The sequence below is a fragment of the Vombatus ursinus genome, unplaced genomic scaffold, assembly GCF_900497805.2.
Source record: "Vombatus ursinus unplaced genomic scaffold, bare-nosed wombat genome assembly UNPS02012319.1, whole genome shotgun sequence".
In the NCBI taxonomy this organism is placed as follows: Eukaryota; Metazoa; Chordata; class Mammalia; order Diprotodontia; family Vombatidae; genus Vombatus; species Vombatus ursinus.
In genome coordinates, this window is record NW_020952097.1 from 4,459,323 (window position 1) to 4,479,697 (window position 20,375).

The 20,375-nt window shown below is 48.8% G+C and overlaps 2 protein-coding genes across 4 annotated transcripts in view; both read right to left on the reverse strand.

Moving 5' to 3' along the window:
- LOC114039860 (DNA (cytosine-5)-methyltransferase 1-like) overlaps positions 1-6,788 on the reverse strand; it is a 49,066-nt gene extending 42,278 nt beyond the window's left edge. Inside the window, exon 1 of the mRNA XM_027857752.1 lies at positions 6,709-6,788. Coding sequence (XP_027713553.1) covers positions 6,709-6,788 — 80 coding nt within the window. The remainder of the gene's footprint in view (positions 1-6,708) is intronic.
- A 3,973-nt stretch (positions 6,789-10,761) lies between these two features.
- S1PR2 (sphingosine-1-phosphate receptor 2) lies at positions 10,762-19,301 on the reverse strand. 3 transcript variants are annotated; one of them, XM_027857847.1, is made up of 2 exons: positions 19,130-19,301; positions 10,762-13,392 (listed from the first exon to the last, which is right to left on the reverse strand). In XM_027857847.1, the coding sequence occupies exon 2, from the start codon at positions 13,284-13,286 to the stop codon at positions 12,234-12,236; it is 1,053 nt and encodes a 350-aa protein (XP_027713648.1). In that variant the 5' UTR covers positions 13,287-13,392; positions 19,130-19,301; the 3' UTR covers positions 10,762-12,233. The 3 variants fall into 3 exon arrangements, with proteins under 3 accessions (XP_027713648.1, XP_027713650.1, XP_027713649.1); XM_027857849.1 differs by lacking the exon at positions 19,130-19,301 and adding an exon at positions 17,172-17,314; XM_027857848.1 differs by lacking the exon at positions 19,130-19,301 and adding an exon at positions 16,803-17,125.
- Positions 19,302-20,375: the final 1,074 nt, after the last annotated feature.

Consider the following 20,375-nt stretch of genomic DNA (forward strand, 5'->3'; position numbering starts at 1 on the left):
GCTCAAAACAGATAAGGAAGATGCAGAAAGCTACTGAAAAAAGAAAATTATTCCATAGCCAAATGGCATCCCTAACCTGGATCTAGGCTTGTTCTAGGTAATTATCCATCACAGCACCATCATCTGCACATATAAGCCTACCACCATGCATAAGTTGGGTTTTATATTCACATAAAATCATCAAGGAGCATGGGGAGGGGTTGGGAGAGTGGACTTTGTATGTGTAGAGGAAAGCAACTGGACCTCAGTGGAAATGTCAATAGCAACAGTCTCATCCTGTACAATAAGTGGGTCAGCACCAGGCCCTAGCTCAGAAGGGTCTTTATACTGAAGAAAAGTAAATCACAGAACTACCTAAGGGTCAAAGAACAATCTCACTGATTAGGTTACTGTTTAGTAGTGAGACTTTAAATACATGCTAAATACTTCAGCGATACAAAGTGCTGATTATTGGGACAACTGGTAAGTTATTTGTATTAATGAGGCAACTAGCTTATAACAAAGTGATCTCTAACTAACTCAGCATTCCATCTTAAGAAAAAAAACATCAAACACGGGAATGAATGCCATACAAATTCTCTTCTCTCAGTCATTAACACTATGGAATTTAAGAAAAAGGAAGGCATTTAGGACTGTCTCAGGTCGAAAGATTCAATGCTTAAGAAGCTGCTGGAGACATAAGGCTCTAAATTACTCAGGGCAGGTTGATAGAAGCCTGCATCTGGATACTTACATAGTAGTAGAAGTAACAGTAGATTTGGAATCCAAGGACCTGGGCTTGAAATGAGTTCTGGGGGCAGCTAGGTGGTGTATTGAGCTCTGGCTTTGGAATCAGGAGGACCTGAGTTCAAATCTGGCCTCAGACACATGACATTTACTAGCTCTGTGACCCTGGGCAAGTCACTTAACCCCAATTGCCTCGCCAAAAAAAAGACCAAAAAAGAAAAAAAAAAAGAAATGAGTTCTGTTAGTTGCCATCTGTGTGATTTTTGGCAACATCTCCATTCACACACCTCCTGGTCTCTTTATATAAAAAAGAGGGAATGGACAGGATGACCTCTAATAGTCTCTTCCAACTCTATTATCTGATATAAAACAATCAATACAATCAATAGTAGTATGCAAGCTGAGGGAGATCCAAGGTTCTAAGACCTACCATGGATCTGAATAGAACTGTTCAAACTACTGGGATCTCCCTCAGCTACAAAAGTTGAAAAAAAAAAAAAAAGACTGTATGGTAGCAAGTGTACCAACCCTGAAATAATGTACACACAAAGAATAGACAGCCATGTAGCTGTTGCACAGTGAGTTAAACTGGGATAATCACAAGAAAGAGTAAAAACCACAATGCATTAAAACAGATTGAGACATTAACTGTGGACTTCTGAAAACCAAAAATACTTAGCTTTGTCTATTTCATTTGATTTTTTAACAATATACTTTGAAAAGGTAGGACAAGCTTCAGTTAACTTCATTTTCCTTAGCCTTTGACATGCCTACAGTTAAAAGCTAGCCAATGACAAAACATATAATTTTTTTTAAAAAGTCAAAGAGACTGACTTATAATAGTACTATCAAATGCTCTTTTAAAGCTAAGTTTCAGAGCAACCACAATCTGAAGCAAAATTGAAAATAGCCATAGGTTTTGTAAAATGAGAGCAGCAGTCTCAAAGAAAAGGATTAACTATCAAACCAAAGTGGCAAAGAAAAAAAAAGCATAGTTATATACTGAGCTTGTCAGCTTTATCCAAAGAGATAAGATACAACAAATGCCACTACTATCAACTTTAATAAGGCTACTAATACATACTGTATATTATATTGTTACAGGGAATGAGTTTTATATCAAATTGAATCAAAACATTAATTACACTTCATCAGACTAATAGTACTAAGAATGGCCATCTATCTTCCACAGACACCACAAAATCTCATGCCTTTAGCTACTATTGAAGGAAGCTAACTCTCCCATCTGAAACCATCCTTGCTCCAGCCACTACATGACCCAATACAAAACACAGATCTTCTTCCCCTCTTCCCCACCCCGCCACTCCTGTGCAATGTTGCAGAGATAGGTTTTAAAGAAAAACTGACCAGTAACAGTCACGTTTTTATTACCAAGAACTATGCCTTGCAGCATCTGGTGGCCAGGATGCTTTCCTTTTGGGTTGTGAGGCTTGGTGCTTCTTCTATGTCAAAGTGAAATGGGCTGTATTTTTGACAGTAAAACTCATTTTATCGGTCTCTGCTTATCTCTGTAGGGCTGGAAGGATACAGAAGCATGTTCTGAACTTTCAGATACTAAGTTGATCTTAGTTTGATCCTTAGGTTTCCAGACTAAGGCTTCCAGCATTCTGACACTTCTGTAGGTCACTCTCCCAAAATACAGAAGGGAAAATAAAGTGCTCTCATAGGCACCAGTCTTTTGAGCATGTTAATAATCAAAATATTATCTTAAGTAGCAATTATTTATAAGTTTAGTTTACAAATACTTCAATGGCTGAAATAAGTTCTTGTTGGAAACTAAATGCTGCACAATGTGAATTCTATGAACATGCGAAGCTTAAAGGCAACAAAAGACCTGAAAAGAAGAAAAATATACTTTCTTAAAACTTTTGAAATACCTTTCTAAAACATGTAAGGATACAACTTTAAAAAAACATAATTTGTTGTTGTTCAGGCATGTCTGACTCTTTGTGACCCCATTGGGTGGGGGGGTGTTTCTTGGCAAAGATACTGAAGTGGTTTACCCTTTTCTTCTCCAGCTCATTTTATAGATGAGGAAACTGAAGCAAAGAGGGTTGAGTGACTTGCCCAGCTACTAAGTGTCTGAGGCCATATTTAAACTCAGGTCTTCCTGACTCCAAGCCCTGTGCTCCATCCCTGGTGCCCCATAATATAATTAGAGGTATGGTAAAATTTAAACCAGCTAGAAATTTCACTGGAGTCATTTTGGATGGCTGAGAGTTTACCCACCATAAATATCAAGGTGTTTTATTTTGTCATTTGTGATGGAAATCTGTCTTCTGCCAACAACACATTAAGTCTGTACAATGCGCAAGGCATTGCACTAATACACCTTCCCAGCTTTCTTAACTAGAGAATATTGAACCTAATTAGAACCATCAAGGTCATCTATCTGAATATCCATGATTGTGGAGCATACGTTAATCCCCCAGGGGCCTACAGATGGTGAAGAATGGCTGGCTGCCTCTTTTCTAAATGACTCCAAACAGCCATGTTTTTTAAGTTCTCAGGTTAGTTTGTTTAAATAACTTCTGTGACCATCTGTGAGTACCTATACACCTAGCAACTCCTCTGTCCTTGTAATTTCTAGGTTTGGAAGTAAAATTATCAAGTTTCTTAGAACTGTGTATAAGTTAAAAGTAAGCAGAACCTGACCCCTGAAAAGGTATGATCCTATAAGTGCATAAACTTTATACTGCATGGATTTTTACATTTGCTTATGTTTTCTCAGAAGCATTTTATACTTCCTACGTGGTATTAGTCTTTATTCTGGACAAGTGAAGTTCTCAGGTAATATAGTTCTGGACATCTGAAGTGTTAGTGGCCATAATTTAAGTATCCATATAAATAAAATTTTTATTTCATATTCTCTAAAAATGAAAGTTATTTTCATTTCAAATTCATCTATAAACTATTTATCTTTCTGCCAGACATAGGTACACTATAACAATACTGATATGATACCTTGCACAAAGAAGGTACTTGGTAAATATTTATTGTAATTAACTGAATATGTAAATCAACAACTTTTCTTCATTTCAGTAGTAACTTCCTTTGAACTGTGTTAACTACAGTTACAACTATGAGAACAATAATTATCATATACAATAGAGTTTAATGCTCTCTGGAGATCCCTTCCAGCTGGATTTACATATTAATGGCTGAAAATTAAAATGATACTGATACTATTACCACCCCGTTCTTCAAAAGTCATTTCTGAATCCCTACTCTCCACAGAATATTGGACAAGGGTTAGGTTTTGTATGGATAGTTATAAAGATCCCAGGTCTAAGGGGAGGGGAGACTGAGGATAATGATAAGTCAAATAATTAAGATGATGTAAGATGAAAAACTATTTAAAAACCAATTAGAAATGGGAAGGACATTGTTGTAGCATCAGAGAAGGCCTGTGATCCGGTACTGATTCTGACATTAGCTATGGAAGCCCCTTTTCTTTCTAGGATTAGTACATATGCTATTTATTTTACAGGGTTTCTCTGAGGAAAGCACTTTCTAAACTAAAAAGCACCAAATAGATGTGAACTCTGGAGCTATCCTTAGTCCCATTTCATCACTGGAAGTCTTTAAGCAGAAGCAGGACAATCACTTGTCAGGGGTGTTGAAAACCTGACCAGCTCACTCTTGTTAGTGGCAAGACCAATGACAGATGAACGTCCCTTCTAACTTTGCATCTCCGATGTTCTAAGAGTAATCCTAAAATGAAAAGTGCTTCTTCTGTTTTCTCACTAGACCATGTTCTATTAATTCAGTCTGGCATCTGTTATATCTGTTTTATAAAAGAGAAACTGAGCAACTTATGACTAAATGAATATATTTAAGAATTTTCTATCAAAGCAATCCAAAAGTGAAATGGTTGTCAGGGGATAGTAAATGCCCTATCAACTGGAGGTATTCAATCCCAGGACTTGAACTCAACAGAGACTTGGATGAGAGACGGGCAGGTCATTAATCAGAAAGGAGGTAAGCCTAGAAGACTTCTAAGGTTCTTTTCTAAATCAATGATTCAAAGTGACTTGCCCAAAGTTACCTAGAAAAGTAGCAGATAGAATCAGAATCAGGTCTCCCAATTCCTAATCCAACTACTAAAAAAACTCAACAAAATCTTACCTATTCTCATTACCGTACTTTGCATACTGTGATACACAGTGATCCTCAAGTTCTAAGACAAATTGTAAAAAATCCTCACTTACTCACTTAGAATTATTTAAGTTGAGAACCTAGTGGGGATACCAAGAAATCAGAAAGAACTTGATTTAAGGTCTCTAAGTACAATGTTTAAAATGTTTCTATACCACCTCTCAAAAATGCCAACCCTAAGCTCATCAACTAAGATTTAAAACTTATTCATATTTTTCAGTGCCTTGATGCAAATAACATCAAAGTATAATTAAATGTGTTTTTTTGGTGCTAAGAGCTGTGTCTCCCTCTTAAAACACTAAAATATTTAAAATAATCAGATACCTAATACTAGACTTTGAAGATGTATGATACCAAGATCTTACTAATCACAGCAACTCTTTTGTGAGGTAAGTATTTCCTCCTCTGTGAAATGGGGACAAGTGAGGGAGAGATTTAGTTAGTTGCTGAAGGTCACAGGGTGAGTCACTGGAGTGCCAGGATAAACTTGAAGTTCTTGGCTCTAGCCACTAAACAATACATGGTGGCAAACGAATCCCAAAGCCACCCAATCAGAATACACTACTTTTTTTAAAAGAGATTACACTCGGGGTCCATAGAAAAATTTCTGCCAAAGCAGACTAGGCAGCTGATCTCTGCCCTAGTCACCCGAACATTTTCATAATCACCTTGCTGGAGGATGGAGCTAAGAAAAAGTAAAACTGCAAATTACAGCAGTAAACAAAGTAATCAAAGGTTATCCTTCACAATACGGACAATTATAACCAATTAATTAATTGTAATTGTAATGGCACTGGAAAGAGAGCAAACCAACTGCTAGATCCCTGATAAGGGTCCTTCCCAGAGAACTTGTATTTGCTATCACAATTAACAGACTCAAATGCCTTGCTACCAATCAATTTGTAGGGACACAAGAAAAATAATACTTCTAAATGAATGGTTCTGCTAATAATTTCACGAAAGAAACTAAAGATGGCCCAAGGGGGCATTTCACATGTCTTTACAGGCACTGGGGACAAATGGATGTGAAATACAACCTGGGTACAAATCCTGCCGTAGGGGAAATCCATGCCTGGGGCAGTTCTCCCATCTCCACCTCGTGCCCCAAGAATGAATGCCTCGGGAAGGGAAGCCTGAGCAAGTTCACCCCACCAGGAGGATGGCGGGGGAAGGAGGGCCCAGGGGCCTTCCCAAAGGGACCACCGGGGGCTGGGGAGGCCTGCGCCCCGGCTCTCGCGTGGGTCAAACGCGGCCTCCCCAGCAGCAGCCCCACGCCCCAGGCGACCATTCCCGGCCCCCGCTGAGGCACTAGCAGGAGATGGGCCCCCCCACTTCCTGTCACTGGCACCGCCGGACCCCTGCGCCTCCGCCTCCCCAGGGCGCCCCCCCAGACCCCCCCCCAAGCCCGCCAGGCCCCAGCTGACAGCCTCGCCTGGGGGCCAAGGCCGCGGCCAGGACCGGGAGTCCCAGGCCAGGGCCGCCCCCTCCCTCCTCACGCACCTCCGAGACGCTACACGGCGTTTTGGCGCCAAATGTCCGGGGAAGCGGGGAGGGCGGCGGCGGCGGCGGCGGCAGCGGCGGCAGCTACGCCGGATGGGGCCCGCGCGGACCGACGCCCCCGGAGGGACCCGCGGCCGCGAGCCCCTCCAACGGCCAACCGCTGGCGCGCGCGAGCCCTCCGCCCCTACTCGGGGCCCGGCCCGGCACCGGCCCGGCCTGTCAAGAGGCCCGCGCGCGGCTGCCCCGGCCCAGCCCGGCCCAGCGCGGCCCGAGCCCCGGCACTCCGGGGCGAGAGACACTTACCGTCTACGGACCTCCTCCGGCAGCAGGAGCGCGGGCGAGCCCGGCGCGGCCACCGGGGCCGGGCCAGTGCGGGCGGGCATCTCGTGTGTCCGAGCTGGGCGCAGGGAGCGGGGCCCGAGGGGCGGAAGGGAGCCGGCTCCGGCCGCGCAGGGGCTAGCGCGCGGACCGCCGGCTTTTCGCGCGGAAACCAGAACCGCCGAGAGGGGAGGGGGAAGGGGGAGCGGAGAGGGATATACCAACTGGGAGGGGGGTGGCTGGTCGGCGACGAGGTGGGGGCGCCGAAGCGACCATTCCGGGAAGGACTGTACCAAACGCAAAGTCCCGGCGGGGGGGTGGGGGAGAATTGGGAATGGAGGCCTCAGCCCCCAGCTCCGACTCCCCTCCCCTCCCGGGCAGTCCCCGCCGCTCCCTGTCTCACGCGACGCTGCAGGGGGAGGGTGAAGGAGGAGGTCGGTGTGTGTCATCCCGTGGTGCCCGAGAGGAGAGAGGAGCGGCCTGTACCATCGGCGGCGAAGAGGCAGGGGGAGAAGAAATGGACTGGCCCAACGTGCCTCTCGGGAGCTCCAGGGCAAGGATAAAGGGAAAGAGGGGAGAGACCGCTATTAGATCCTGATGCCTGCGGAGGAGGATGGATTCTGGGGAACCAGGTCGACCTCTAGATGGAAACTGAAACTTGTCCACCACAGCCTGTCTGCTTAGCCTCTGCATGTAGTCAGCCTGGATGCTCAAACTTCGCATGTAGTCAGCCTGTGGGGTCAACCATTGGCTCCAGTCAGCTAGTCCGGTCCAGTCGTTCATTCGGTCCTATTAACCCCTGACTGCAGTCAGACTGTCTGCTAAATTACTACTTTTACTCAGCCTGTTTTGATAGTCACTCCCACTGTCAACCAAACATTCTATCTTGTCACCCTTTGCTTGACAGTCGGTGACAGTCAGCCTGTCTTATCAACCTCTGCCTTCCAGTCAACCTGACCTGTATATGTCTGTCTGTTCAGCATCAATAAAACTGTCTTATTCAGTCAATGTCAGCATCATAGGATCTTAGGACTCAGAGCCAGAAAAGACCTTAGAGATCATCTCATCCACCCCCCTCATTTTACAAAGGAGACAACTGAGGCCACAAGGCCAATCCACTTGTCTTGTTAGGATGATTTGATCTGTCAGTATCAGTCAGTCAATGCAATTCATTAGTTCCTATTGTCCATGTGATGATACTGGATCTCCAGGAGTAAGCAGACCCCAAAATATTATTGCCACTGATTAACTGGCCCCCATCCTATTAAACCTGTGGCTAAGGAACCTTGAAATTACTCAGGAGAAAGAGGTAATTGAGAAAGATACCTGGCTATAAGAAAGCATATTGACAAGCTAAGATACCCCCCAAAATGCAGGGTTGACCTGGGTCCCCAGGGTGTTATTATTAGGCTCAAGAATATTGCTGTTCTCCAATTTCAGAGATTCTTTAAAAAGCTCTGGACTTGAGCCTGAAACCTCCCATCCTATAATCGACCCCTTCTTGGTCACTAAGGGAAAGGAGGGGAAACTATCTAATGGTCTGGCTTTCTAGGCAGTTAGTAAGTGAACTTTGGAAAGGCTGTCCCTGCCTCACCCGGGTGGAAAAGATGTGCAGAACTAGGAAGGGCTTCATCTGGCCCGAGTTTTCACTTTGAACAATGCTTCCTGTTCCCAATTACAACCGCCTGCTGTGTTCCCTAGGGTAGAGGCAGAGTTCAGAAGTGGAGCGGTCAAAAATCTGAGTCTCAGCCAAACCAAGGTCAGACACAGTAGGAAATGTACATTGCCAGTGACATAGTGGTCAGTCAGCCAGGAGACCAGTGGAGCTGAGTCACCAACAATGGAGTGGGGTTAGTCACCCACATGGACTGACAGCTTTACTGAGCATCCTCTCCCAAAGGTAGAGAACAGTAAATATAAACAAGTCCAGGGGCCTAGGGCTGATAGCACCTCCCCTTCTCAGCCCAAGAGGGAACTCAGACAAGCCAACCTTCAGTGTCTGCTCCAGGGCTTTGTCTGACCCTGTTCCCATACTTCTGATTCAATAGACCTGTAGAGATGAATTTTGCACAAACTGATGCCCCAAGAGGCTCTCACTGAAATGCAGCAGAAAAAGCCAGGTGGAATACCCCCTCTTACCTGCTGAACTGGGTATTCTAGTCATGTCTGGGGCCCAGAAAAGGCTTGAGAGGTGTGTGTATGAAAGGGTGGGGGATGGGATCAGGTTCCCTGACGTATCCCCAAACTGTGACATGGGGTGTAGTCCCAGATTTTCTCCAGAACATTTTGTATCCTGGCTGAGCTCCCCACTTTTTTCTGGTCTGGGCTTATGGAAACCACTCCTTCCTCCAGAAAATTGGAGGAAATGAGCCATTCCATCTCTATGGAGCAATTCTGGGTTAAAGAAGGCTAATCCAAAAATCCTTTCCATCACTGGGAACTGGGTCAATGTTGCTGCCATTCCACAGAGGGGGAAATTGAGGCACAAAAAAAAGAGAGGAACTACAGAACTCAATGGCTCCTTTTAAAATGTGGGTTTCCAAGCTCTACATTCAAGCTTCTCTTCAAAATTCCCCCCATAGCCCCACCCAAATGCCATGTGGGGCTGTGTCCACTGGAGGAGCTGCTCCACAATGCCTCTGGCCAAAAGCTCAAGTTTCTAAACAAAGTTGTCTCTCAGCTCTCATTCTTCCTGGCCTTAAGTGGGGTTGGAGGCCCTGGGAGGGTTCAGTCTAGAAAGAGTTTGTGGCTGGGCCAAGAAGCGACTGTGAATATCTTTCTGAAACTCTGCTCTTTTTGTGTCTACATGTATTGGTTTTCTTTTTCTAGATGTATCTGTGTGTATGCAGTACACTGTCTCCTTTTTTTCTGTGCCTATATATAGGTATGCTTGGAAATAAGTATGTGTTTTCTTTGGGTTTTCTAAGAGCATTCCTTATGTGTCTTTGGTTCTGTGTTGCTGAGTGTTAACAGAGGAGTAAGGATTCATAACCTGAAGAATTAATTATTCTTCTTCCCACCTTCATCCCAACCCCTGTCCCATCTGCCCTGAACTCTTTGGAGGAAATCCATGGTTCACCCTTAGGAGCTGCCTCACTCTATGCCCAGTGTAAATGGAAGGAGAAAAGGAAGTTTCCCTGGGACCCAAGAAGGAGGCCTGGCTGAGGAGGGGCTCTGGAGAGACCACTTACTACAGCCATACATCTGGAGCTTTCCTGTGCCTGGAGACGGCAGTTTTCACCTTCTCATGGGGTTGAGGGGATAGGGGAACGGTGTTGGTGGTAAATGGGTAGAAAACCACTACTCTTCTTTTCCTCCTAAATTCTGGCCTGTGTTGATGGCTGGAAAGGATGCTAGAGGCCTGGATAGCTGGGTTCTTCTCAGCTGTCCTTGACAGGAGGTGGTCCTTCCCTTGTGCTTCAGTTTCCCCAGAATCTTCTACTGGGCTTGAAGAGGGCAAAAAGCTTTGTCCTAGAGGAATGCCCTGCTAATGGGGAGGAAATCTGTCTCTTCAGGGAGTGGCCCGATGTGTATCAAACTAGCCTCCTGAGAACATAGTGTCCCTGACTTTCTTGAGTGTCTGTTCAGCTCTCCTGTCCTGCTGACAAAACCATATGGAAAAGTCCCTGAATAGCTGTAAATGGTAGGGATCAATAAATCACTAGTTAGTTTTCTTTAAGGGGGGGCTACCCAGAGTAAAGGGCAAGCCTGTGGGTGGGTCTGCCACTGACTTTCTTTTCTTGGAAGCCACCAAGATCCTGTCTTTGGAGTATGGGGAGGGGCCTGGCAGCAGCAAGAGAGGAGGAGGGTTTCTAGGGCAGCAAAGTTAACAAGTCAACAACTACACTAGGGAGGCTGAGAAAAGGCAGGCTGAGGTTGGAGGGGCCTCTCCAACTCAGACAACCCCACCCACTAGCCAATAACCCCAGAATGTGTGTGTGCAGGGGCCTACTCCTCAAGGCCTGGAGGATGAAAGTCTCATTCCCTCCTTAGCAGCAGAACCCAAACAGAAGACAGAGCTCAAAGTTGAGACGCTGAGAGAAGTCAAACTGAACCGTTTAATCAGCCCAAGGTCAGAGGCTGAGGGAAGCGAGAGGCATGTGGGATTTCCCAAAAAGACAGACAGAATATGGAGTCTGTTCCTCTCTCCTCTTTTTATCTTCATTGCAGTTGTCTTTGGCAAAAAGTCTCCTCTCAAGAGTCCCATTAAGACCTTTTTGCCCGATTAGTGGACAATAGGCAGCATGTGAGATCCTTGCCCCACCCCACCCCCAATGGGAATGACTTCCTTGTCATTCCACAAGAAGCATTAGGACCGGAAGGAGAGAACTGTTTCCCCCTTCCCTTGGGTTACTTTAACAAAGACCAGAGAAACAAAAATGTGGAATATTCAAACTACAAGTCACTGAGGAAAAACAAAGGGGGTGGGGGGAATGGAGACACACATATACACACACAGAAGCATGCACACTCTCACAGACATAAATATACATGTTCATTTGTACCGTTTGATTCCCTTTCATCCACAGGATTCTAGGTCTTTTCTGTAGAGTTCGGGGGTGGGGAGGGGGAGCAGCTCCAGGGCTTTCGTTCATTCTTCCAACTCCCATTCAATCTAATTTGAACTGGGTAATAGCCAGTCTGCTAGGGTTAGAGGTCTCACATGTTCTAGGAGATATGATACTTGGTGGGGGCTGGCAAAGGATGGATAAGTGGGGAGGAAAGCTGGGAGGGGGGAAGGAGGACTGAGCTTGGGGTCCATGGTGAGAGCAGTATATAACTCCCACAAAAGCTAACCCCAGCTTTTTCCCCCCCAATCTGGAATGTCAGGAGTATTCCCCTACTCCCCAAACTGGTCTAACAAGTGAGGGGGAGAGGAGACAGGAAAAGACCTACAGAGGAACCTGGCTCCTGGGGGGAGGCCTTCAATATATTGGCCTCCTCCCTGTTCCCCTAATCCTCCAAGTCAAGTCTTTGGGACCTCAGTGTCTTCTCCCTTTATTCTCCACCTCCACAACAGTGTACTTAGCCACAGAAGACCAAGAATGGGGCTTGGCAGCCCTCCCCCTTCCCATCTTGTGATTTCCCAGCATGTGGTGGGGTGAGGAAGGGAAGGAGATATAACTGTCAGCTGTCAAGATTTGGGGAAGCTGTGGACTTGTACAGTTGGAAGGATAGAGAGGGAGGAGTCCCTGAACCCTTTAGAAATTGGAAGGGAAAGGTAGAAATTAAAGGCATTGGATATTTACACAAAGGAAGGAACAAGTAAGGAGGATGGTGGTAGAAAAGATGAGGTGTCTACAGGGGCAGTGGTGACAATGTTGGCCCCTCAAACCTCTCTAATCTTATATCAGACTCTTTGGGAAAGAGCAGTTTGTCCCACCAATCATCCACAACCTTCCAGAGATTGTGGGCTCTGACCTTGCCCCAAAAAATCATCCCCCCTTCTGGTTACCAATGGGCCCTTTAGCACTTCCTTCTCACCCTGTAGTCTCACACACACACACCCTTCACACTACTGTGTTTCCCTCCATGAAGGTAGGTGATGTGGGCATCTGTGTGCCACGTTCCAGGGAGCTTGAGCTTCGAAGGGGCAGGAGGCAGCGCCCTGGGGTCCCTCCATGACCCTGCCGGGCTCGAGGCCCCCAACAGCACAGGGGCCGAAGCACCTCCCGCCGAAGGTCTCTACTGCGCCAAGTATAGATGACAGGATTGAGCAGTGAGTTGAACGTAGCAAAGGCAAAGAAGTAGTGGGCTTTGTAGAGCACAGGGCAGGCACGGACAGGGCAGGAGGTGTCCAACAGGAGTACAATGAAGGCTGGCAGCCAGAAAACAATGAAGACACCCAACACGATGGTCACTGTCTTCAGCAGTGCCAGGGTATGTGGTCCAGCTAGCTCTGCGTGGCTAGAACGCACTACACAGTAGATGCGCACGTAGAGGGCAACTATAGCCAGCAAGATGGCAGTGAAGACAGTCACCACAAAAAGGACATAGGACTTGGCATAGAGTGGCAACACTGTGGAGCAGGCACCCAGCTGACCTAGACAGTTCCAGCCCAGGATGGGCAGACCTCCGAGGGCCAGAGAGATGACCCAGCAGGCCCCAATCAGCAGCAGCATCCGGCAGCTCTTGTCGCTACCGTACACTTTCACTTTTGCGATAGCTACATGCCGCTCGATGGCGATGGCCAACAGGCTGAAGACTGAGGCAGAAAGTGTGATGAAGGCTGAGCCCTCTCGGATAAACCAGAGCACAGGGGTCAGCTGCAGCGTTCGGGGGCCAGACAGCAGGGTATTAGCAATGAAAGCTACGCCAGCCAGCAGATCCGAGGCTGCCAAGTTGCCCAGGAACAAGTACATGGCTGAATGAAACTTGCTATTCCGAGCAACGGCAGCCAATACAAGCAGGTTCTCCAGGATGATGGCACAGCAGAGCAGGATGATGAAAGCTGAGGCTGCCTGGCGGGATGGCGTGTCTGGGGGTACAGGAGTCTCCTTGGTGAAGTTGTAGTGTTCAAATACCTTATTAGGATTCAGATAATCTTCATAAGGGCTGCCCATGGCCAGCCCCCAGGTGGGGTGGGGTGTTGTCCCTCACCCCACCCCCCACCCCCACCAAAAGCCAGATGAGATTCAGCAGCCACTCGAGGCCATGGGGTTTCAAGAGCTAGGAAAAAGAAAAAACAAATCAGTCAGCAACCTGGGGGGACGGGGGGGGGGGGGGGGGGGCTGATCTCTACTCCCACCCAAAGTCATAGATGACATGTTCTTGCACTTGAAGAGTAGGCATGGTATATCCCCCCACCCTGGGATAGGAACAGTGGATGGTTTACCCAGTGGCCCATCATCAGGGACAGATCCTCATGGTCCAAGTATTGTCTGAGAGATTCAAGGTGGCATGGAAAAGAACCAGGAACAAATTTTCAGTATTCCCCAAATGTGCATCTTGCTTAATTCCACTTCCCAACTTTTATTCATCACCACTTCCAACCTGTTCCCCTTCCATCAAAACCCAGCTCAAAATTCAGCCCTGCCAGGAAGCCCATGCCTTTCTCCCCTTCTCTTTTCCCTCAATACCTACAGACTTGATTTGTACTAGTCCATTAGTACCAATGAGTACAGTCTTTTGCTGCTTTGTATACTCTGGGTATTTTATCATACATAAACTCCATTTCCTCACCCAAATTGGGAACTACCTATAGATGCGGTCTTTCTCTTTACCCTCCTCCCAAAGTGCCCAGGTCTGGGCTTTCATACACTTGGAAGTATAACCCGTGATGCTCCTTACCTACCTGAGAGAGGGTGATAGTGGGCTAATCGCACCCTTGTTACCTAGTCATCTTTGTTGCCAGCTCCCCATAATTTCCCATTTGGGGCTACAGCCCCATAACCTTAAAGGCCCGCATGATAAGGGTCAGGGTGATTCCAGGTGGGCAGAAAAGAAGCCAGAACCTAACTAAACCTTAGAACAGCTACTCATGTTCTTTTCAGAGGTTATTCCACCCCTGTCTTTGTTTTACTGGGCCCTCCAGGCCAAGAGCTTGAATTCATCGGGGCCCTTCTCTGTATGGAACTACTCTGAAGCTCAGGATGATGCCCCACCCCCCAAACTTGAAGGAGTCTGGTGGTAAAGACTTCCCTCTGGCCTTAGAAGGGAACTCTGATCTAAGAAAGGGACACGCACATTTTATCCAATCTTGTGCGTTAGGGGGATGGGGATGAGGGGTTGAGTCAGGGAGGAGACAGCTCTTTTTCAAAAACAACTCCTTGTCATCAGCAAGATAGGGGCGGGGGTGAGGGAGTGAGGGTTGAGGGTGAGCTCAGACAGGGTGTCCCAGGAGAATAGGCAGGAGGGGGGGAGGACCCCTGTGCTGAGATATATTCCAGATGTGCAAGGCCTCTGGATTGGGGTGGAACCCATGCTCCGGTCATATCCGGCCCAGGGAACTGATGAGGGAGAGAACACTGGGGGGATGGGCAGCATGAGGGAGATTATAGGAAAAGTGGGAGCCTAGAGAATGAGAAGAAATTGGGGGGAGTATCCAGCCTTCAAATGAGAAATTTACAAACAGAGCAAACAGAGACATTGCTCAGAGGGGGAAGGAGAAATGTGTGACAGGGACTATATGGCCAGATTCTTGCAGAAACAGATATTATGAGTCTCCTGGCCCAACTCAAAATAAGAAGGGGCCTCTTCTAGGTTGTACAGGGTAGGGGGAGAGGGGCGGGGAAAGAGAGTCTCTCTATAGAGAAAGCTCCCCAGTTCATCCAGTTTCATGCTCCTGGTCAGACCAGCCTCTCCCATATAGGAGTGCAACTGTATCCCGCCCTTCTCTCCACCCCCACCCACTCAACTCCTCTCATCTCAGTAGGCTTTACTCTGTAACCCTGGGGCCTCCCCTTATGGGGTGGGGGAAAGTGTTGGAGTGGCAACCATGGGGTGTCAGATCAAGGAGGTAGTGAGCCAACTCTCCCAAACCCCATCATAACAAGAAACAGGAGCCAGTGCCTTCCCTTTCTCAGGTAAACTAACACGACCTTTCTCACAGACAGCTTCACTGTCGTAGCTCCTGAAACTGCAGCAATAGTCTTGAGAGATAATACCTAACCTCTGGGAATGGGACTTCACCTTGTGTGGGTCCCTGTACCTTCACACTAGTGCTGCTGTCTGAGTCTTCCTAGGAACTCCTTTAACTGAGATTCCCCCAGACTGTCCACCCTGAGGGTCAAGCCATGCCTAAGATTGAAGGCCCAGCCTGCATGGTTGCTTTGGCTCTTGGCCTGGTTCTCTACCGCCTGGGGTAGGGAGGGGGGAAATCTGAGGAAGGAGAGGGCATCAGTCCTGGTTTGGAAACAGAGGAGGATTTGTCTGTCTCCTTCCCTGGACTGCAGCCCTGCCCAGCTCAGCTGACAGAGCCCCCTTGTTTCTAGTACTCAACCTTGGGCTCCGTGAGGCCCTCTGCCAGATGGAGTTCAACCAGAGGCTGAACTTTGCTAGAGCCTAGGCCCCTCAGCACAGGACAGGACTTAGATGCTTGGCCTAAAGCTGTGGGAAAAGTTCTACAAAGGAACCAGTGCATCTTTTGGGCTATTTCCCAGCCAGAGAGGCCTATTACTTGACCATTTTCTTTTCCAGAAACTTTACTGGTACACACAAAGTCCAGCTGGTGACAGCATCCCTTTGAATTCTCAGACTGTTCCTATGGCTATATTAAGAAGGCAAACAGAAAACTCTGAATTTCCTTTGAGGAGTGAATTAATGTCAATTTTAGACTTCTAGGTTGGATGGAATTGAGACATTGACTAAAAGAACCAGAGCCCAAGTGGGCAATCCTAACCTTCAAAGACTGCAGACTTCTCAGATCCACTCCCTATATGGGTTCACTAACAACCAATAAAAGTTCTACCTCTTGGAACACTTACTCTCATTGGTTGTTTTTACTATAGTTGGATTATTTCTCTCCTTCCAGGTGCGGTGGACTGGAATGGAACTGCTGAAGTTTCCAGAGCCCACAAGTTTTGTTTCAGTCTCAAAGTGAAGGGTGGTAAGAAAAGAAAGGGCCACAGCCTCTACAACTTGCATATGATCATAGCTACCTATTTTCCAGGGCTCTGAGGTCCAAAGATTGATTAACAGTTGATTTCAGGAGGAACAATAAATAATCTGTTAAAGGATCAGTAGTTTCCTCATCTTTCCTGCTCCCAGACAACAGTGCAGTTATGCATGTAGGAAGTCCAGGCCTGCCTTAAACATAGCCCTGGCCACCTACTGCCAGTTCCCACACCCCCGCTGCTGGTTTGGACCACTCCGGAAGAGAGTTCATTAACTTCAGGGTCTCTCAGAGGGGTAGGAGACCTAGGGAGCAGAGGAATCACAGATGGGTAAACCGAGGTGCCTGGCCCTCTTTATCTCCACTTCCCAATCTTATGAAAGAAACATCCTCGAATCAGTACCACTCCCTTCCTACCACCTCTCCCTATCACGCAGACTCAGTAGAATTCTCTGTGCTAGAGTTGAGACCCTCAGGTATGCAAAATGGGGAGGAGCGTCAGGCAGATGCAAGCAAAGGAGCTAACCTGGGTTTAGCCTGGAACCCACAGTTGAGTCAGACTCAGGCTGTAGACGTTTCAGCCTCAGCTCCCTTCTTGCCCAAAGTCATGCTCAGTGTCGCAAGAGTTAAAATCTTTCCAGGGCTGGCTCCGGAAATCGCCAGACCCAAAATGGAATGAGGGGCCAGCAGGACAGAGCTAGAGCGGCCTAGGGAGATGGGAAGCGAAGAAAGAAACACGAACTGCGTGGTCAGCGCTCGGGTTGCAATAGAAAGGCTATACAAGAGAACCCAGGTCAAGTGCCCCCAGTAGGGGAGAGAGAAAGGGATAGGTGATACCTCCCTTCTCCTGTCCCTTGACCCATATCAAGTCCACAAACCCAAGTCAAGTGGATACCTCAGACTGTTAAACACGTCATAGCTCGAGGGGGCCTTTCCTGCTCTGGACGCGTGTATAACCTAAGGGACTGGCCAGAGCACCTGCCACACAGCACATCCAGCTCCAGGCACAATGCATTAGGAGGCGCCACTGGGAAATGCCCATTAAGACAAGGGGAGATTCTTATCTCCCTCTTAGGATGCAGACGGCCATTCACTGGTTCCCAGAGTACCTAGGCAGGAGACAGCCCCAGAGGCCGACTACGAGAAATTCTCTAAGGCCAGTAGAGCTTTCAGGCTGCGTATTCCGAGCTGAATCTGCCTCCTATATGAGGGTCTCCTGAGGTGGGGTGAGGGTGAGGAAACAGAGTCGCTGTTCTCTTTTCAGTCCGCAATCCCCCAGCTAAATCTGAGTGCATTTCCATGGTGATGATGGCCCCGCCCCACGGAGAGTCCACTTGTGTCTTATCGCGACCCTGGAATGCTCGGTATCCGCACCGGGCCGCCCCGCTTATCTCCGAGGTTGTGGCCTTTTAGCCTTGGGCTCTCCTCCGGCTCTAGCTCAGGCCCTTGCTCTTGTTCCAAGCGTCGGACTCTTTGGTTTTCACCGTGGGGGCGGCTGTCGCCTTGAGCCCAAATATCCCCCTGGAGTGCGACGAACCTAGCAGCGAGTTCACTTTCCCTCGAGCCCAGCAATTCTAGGTCTGGGGGCGGGCGGAGGGGGGGGGTGGGGGGGGGGGGGGGAGAAGGAAGGGGGGGGCGGAACCAGGAGGATCAAGGGGAAGTGGCGATGTGTCTGAGACTTAGGGAAAGTTCTTCCATAAAGATAGGGATGGGGGAAGGGGAAATCGGGAGTAGATGAACTCCTAAGAGTCACCCAGATAGAGCTTGGGGAGTAGACTCAAGGTCTAAACCCTGATATCCTAAGGATTCTTGGTAGACACTAGGGCCAATTCCACTCAGGACAGCTTCCATAGGGCTGCATCGTGGGCCTGGTGCCCAAGGAACATCTGACGATCATAAGCCCCTTGGGAAAGTCCCCGCCGCCACTGTTGTGAGTCAGTTTCGGGTCCATGGGGGCCACGCAGGGAGCCGGGGACAAGCACACGCCGAGACACCATCGGTGACCGCGCGTCCCCGGAGGTTCCTAGCAAAGTTTCTTTGACTCCACATGGTTCTCGTTTTCCCTCCCGAAGTACGCCCTGCCATTCCGGGAAAGGGGAAGGAAACTGAGGCAGCAGGCAGCAAAGGAAGCGGAGAATCAGCTGGACAGACACCCCCGTTTCTGGGAAAGTTGTCTAGTTCCCTATTCCTCAGTTCAGTGGACCTCAGAGGACCATTCCCTCCCGCCGAACCTTTTGGGCAAACCACCGGAGTAGAAGCTCCGACCTGAACCCAGTGTGCAGGGGTTCCTCAGCCCAGTCTCGTCTGACATCGCCCGAGTCCCCAGGAGCCCCGTCCCCGCCCCCATTCCGTTCACTTTGAAAGTTCAGATTCCGCCTCCGCCTCCGCCTCCGTGCAGACTTCCTGTCATCCGAAACGAGGGAAAAGGAGGAGAGAAGAGATGCGAGGAGGGGGCCAGAAAGGAGAGTAGAGGGGCTTCAGAGGACGAGGAGGTCTCCACCCTCGGATAAGAGAAGTGGTCACAGAATTTCCCTCTGGACTCTCAAAGGACACGTTACGCTGGGGAGAGGGGAGGGGAAAAGCCGTAGAAGAAAAGAGGAGGAAAACCCCCTTTCTTTGAGACCGGGCTGTGGGCCAAGGTGGAGGAGGGGGGAAATCTGCGTATGCACGCGCCCCCACTCGGCCACAGGTTCCCCCGCCCCTAGATCCCACTGGCCCCAATGGGACTGGGACCCGGACCCGCACAATCGGAGCCGAGGGGCTGGGGAGGTAGCCGGAGCAGGGTCCACTGGGAGCGTGCTGCTGCCTCCCTCCTCTTTCACAATGACAATCTCCCGCGCGCCGCACGCTCACCTGGCTCCTCCCGGGCCGGGCTCTGCCTCTGCCTCTGCCTCTGCCTCTGGAGTCGCCTCCCTCCCGCTGCCGATGCGACCCCTTAGGCCGGACCGGGCCGGCCCAAGCGCGCAGTCTGAGTGCTCCGTGTCCCTCTTGCGCTCTCACAGCGGCCGCAGCTCGGGCTGGGGCTCCCCAGCCCGCCCGGCTGTGCCTGGGTCGTGGGGCGGGGAGAGCCACCGCCTCTTCAGCCAGCTCCTCCCCGAGCCCTTCCCCCTTTTCTCCTTTCCGGACGCGGCTTCGCCACAGCCAATGTCTTCCAGATGTGGCTGAGCCCCGTGCCTCTGGAGAGGTGGGAGGGAGGCCGGGGAAGGGGCAGTAAGAGAGAGAAAGACCGCTAGGAAATGGGGGTGGGGGAGAGATTGGTTAGGGGAAGAGGAATTGTTGGACACAAAAGAACACACCTGAGAAGTTGGAGCAGCTACCTTCATAGCACATTCTCTTTCTGCCCAAACCGACGCAGTTTGGGTGAAGGAACGCAGAGAAGGAGAACTATGACTTCATTCTGGCCCTAGCCAAGGGCGTCATTGCTAACCTTCCCTAGGCAGTTCAAGGGACAATGTCCCTTGTCACTCTCCTACTTGGTCATCGGAAGCCCAGGGTTCTAATCTGGCCCAAGCACTCTGAGCCAGAGAAGAGAGTATCCTTCCTCTCCTCCACCAACTCACTAGGTGCCCACTTAAGTGGACATTCTTCCAACTCTGAAAACAGGATTGGTCCCGTGACTTCACTGGTCCACTCCTCTACAGCACCAAGAGTTCTTCCTCCTCCACTTCCCACCTCCCAGAGGCCTCTAGTCTTCTGTTCTGGGACCCCCTATTCGGAGGCCCTGCTGAGATTAGATCCCTCTTCTCTCAGCAGCCCACACTAATATCAAACCCAACCTTCTCCCTGGCTTCTTTCAAATAAACTGAACCCTTGTTCTGGGTCTAGTAATTTAGAGGATTTTATTTTGTAGGTCTTTTTCCAGGGAGCCACCTGCAGTGACCTAGGAAGTGGAGGGGCCAAGGCGCACAGAGACATCTGACTTCAGAGAATATACAGGCCATTGCAAAAGTCAAGGAGAGACCTAGGGGAGTACAGAGAGGGGCAAATGGGAGGTGGAATTTGGCAGGAGGGATCAAGGCTTCAATATACAGACTAGGTCACTGTTCTGAAATGAATCTGCCCCTGGACTCAGACAGGCTTATGTTTATTTCCTCTGAAC

Coding starts and splice junctions, on each gene's coding strand:
- S1PR2 (XM_027857847.1), bottom strand. CDS start 13,286: ATGGGCAGCCCTTATGAAGATTATCTGAATCCTAATAAGGTATTTGAA.